The sequence below is a fragment of the Eurypyga helias genome, unplaced genomic scaffold, assembly GCF_000690775.1.
Source record: "Eurypyga helias isolate BGI_N326 unplaced genomic scaffold, ASM69077v1 scaffold17827, whole genome shotgun sequence".
Lineage (NCBI taxonomy): Eukaryota > Metazoa > Chordata > Aves > Eurypygiformes > Eurypygidae > Eurypyga > Eurypyga helias.
This window is the reverse complement of record NW_010260023.1, coordinates 12,983-14,274: the sequence shown is the minus strand read 5'-3', so window position 1 is coordinate 14,274 and position 1,292 is coordinate 12,983. Positions and strand designations below refer to the sequence as shown.

The 1,292-nt window shown below is 53.9% G+C and overlaps 1 protein-coding gene across 1 annotated transcript in view; it reads right to left on the bottom strand.

The window, feature by feature from the left end:
• The window catches only part of LOC104512053 (lymphocyte-specific protein 1-like), a gene marked incomplete at its 5' end in the record, with an annotated part of 23,257 nt that extends 22,356 nt beyond the window's left edge, over positions 1-901 (bottom strand). The window contains one exon of the mRNA XM_010154893.1: positions 749-901. Coding sequence (XP_010153195.1) covers positions 749-901 — 153 coding nt within the window. The remainder of the gene's footprint in view (positions 1-748) is intronic.
• Positions 902-1,292: the final 391 nt, after the last annotated feature.

Here is a 1,292-nt window from a genome sequence, read left to right as displayed (position 1 = left end):
GCTGAACCATGGACACAGGTAGGCTGCTGTGGGATGCTGCGGTCAGGACTGGTCATCCTATCCCTTCTCCAGAGGCTTCCTCTCTGACAGCAGGTAGCTCAGCACCTCCATAAATGCCTCCTGAGCTATTTCCTTTTAGGATCTGCCTCATTAAGTCATCAAGTTAACCTTAAACCTTGGAGCTGTGAACTGGACCAGCTCCGGATCTGCTTCATGCTCTCCACTGCCAGGGCAGTAACTTTGGAGGGAGGAAGGGGGGGTCTGAGCTGGGACAGGTGATGGCTTGCTTGGCTGCCAGCACCATGATCTGCCTGGGGTCGTGCGTCACATCCTCGTTCACATGTCTGTCTTCGCACGTATCAGGAACTTCCATTAGTTTTGTCAAGGGATGATTCACAAGCTGAAATTTAACCAGGCACTGAAATCCCTGGTGAAGGGGGCTCCCTGCCTGAGCTCAGTCTTCCCCAGACTGTCCTAGTTTAAACTCTCAGGGCAGTAAAACATCCAGCCTCCAGCCAAAAAAAAAAAAAAAGAAAATAGCAAAGCTGGTATTCTGGCTTTTTCTGCCCAAACTGGAAACACACTATTTGTTAGTCCGGGCTAAACCCCCCAAACCTAACCTATTAAGGAACTTCCCATCTCCCCAAACCACCCCGAACAACAGAGGCACCCACACTGTGGATGCAGGAGGGTTTTGCTGCAAGGAGAAAGCATGTCGCTGAAGGATTTATCTGCAGGTATTTCTTACTGGTTTTCCTGTGCTGGACCCGCGCTCTCTGAGCAGGAGTCAGGGCCATTCAAGCCCTCTTCGGCCTGGGACCTCAGCTGCTTCTCCCGCTCCCGCCGCCGTCGCTCTCTTGCTGCCTCCTCCTCGTCTTCCACGCTCCACTGCGCTGTCAGCCTGCCAAGCCAAAGGGAAAATTAATGCTGTCGGGTGGCACCTGCGAAACCTAGCAATAACCCCTTAAGTTGCCTGGGCTACCCCCAGCGAGCAGAGGGCTCCTGCAGAGCAGTGGTGGTCCTCATGGTGGTCCTCCATCCATCATGCATGGTGGTCCTCAAAGCAACATCCCCCCCTCCATCGGCAGGGCTCCACAGCAGGACTGACTGATGTGTCAGGATAAGGTGGGACACACGGATTGGGAGAGGGGGGCAGGAGAGCCTTTCCCAATCCCAAGGAAGATCAGCACCTCCCCACAGGCTGGAAGCCCGCTGGGAAGCACCATTCCCTGCAAAGCAATTTTACATCCCATGAAGGTTTGTAAAGGGTCTTGCAGTGCTGCAAGAAATCC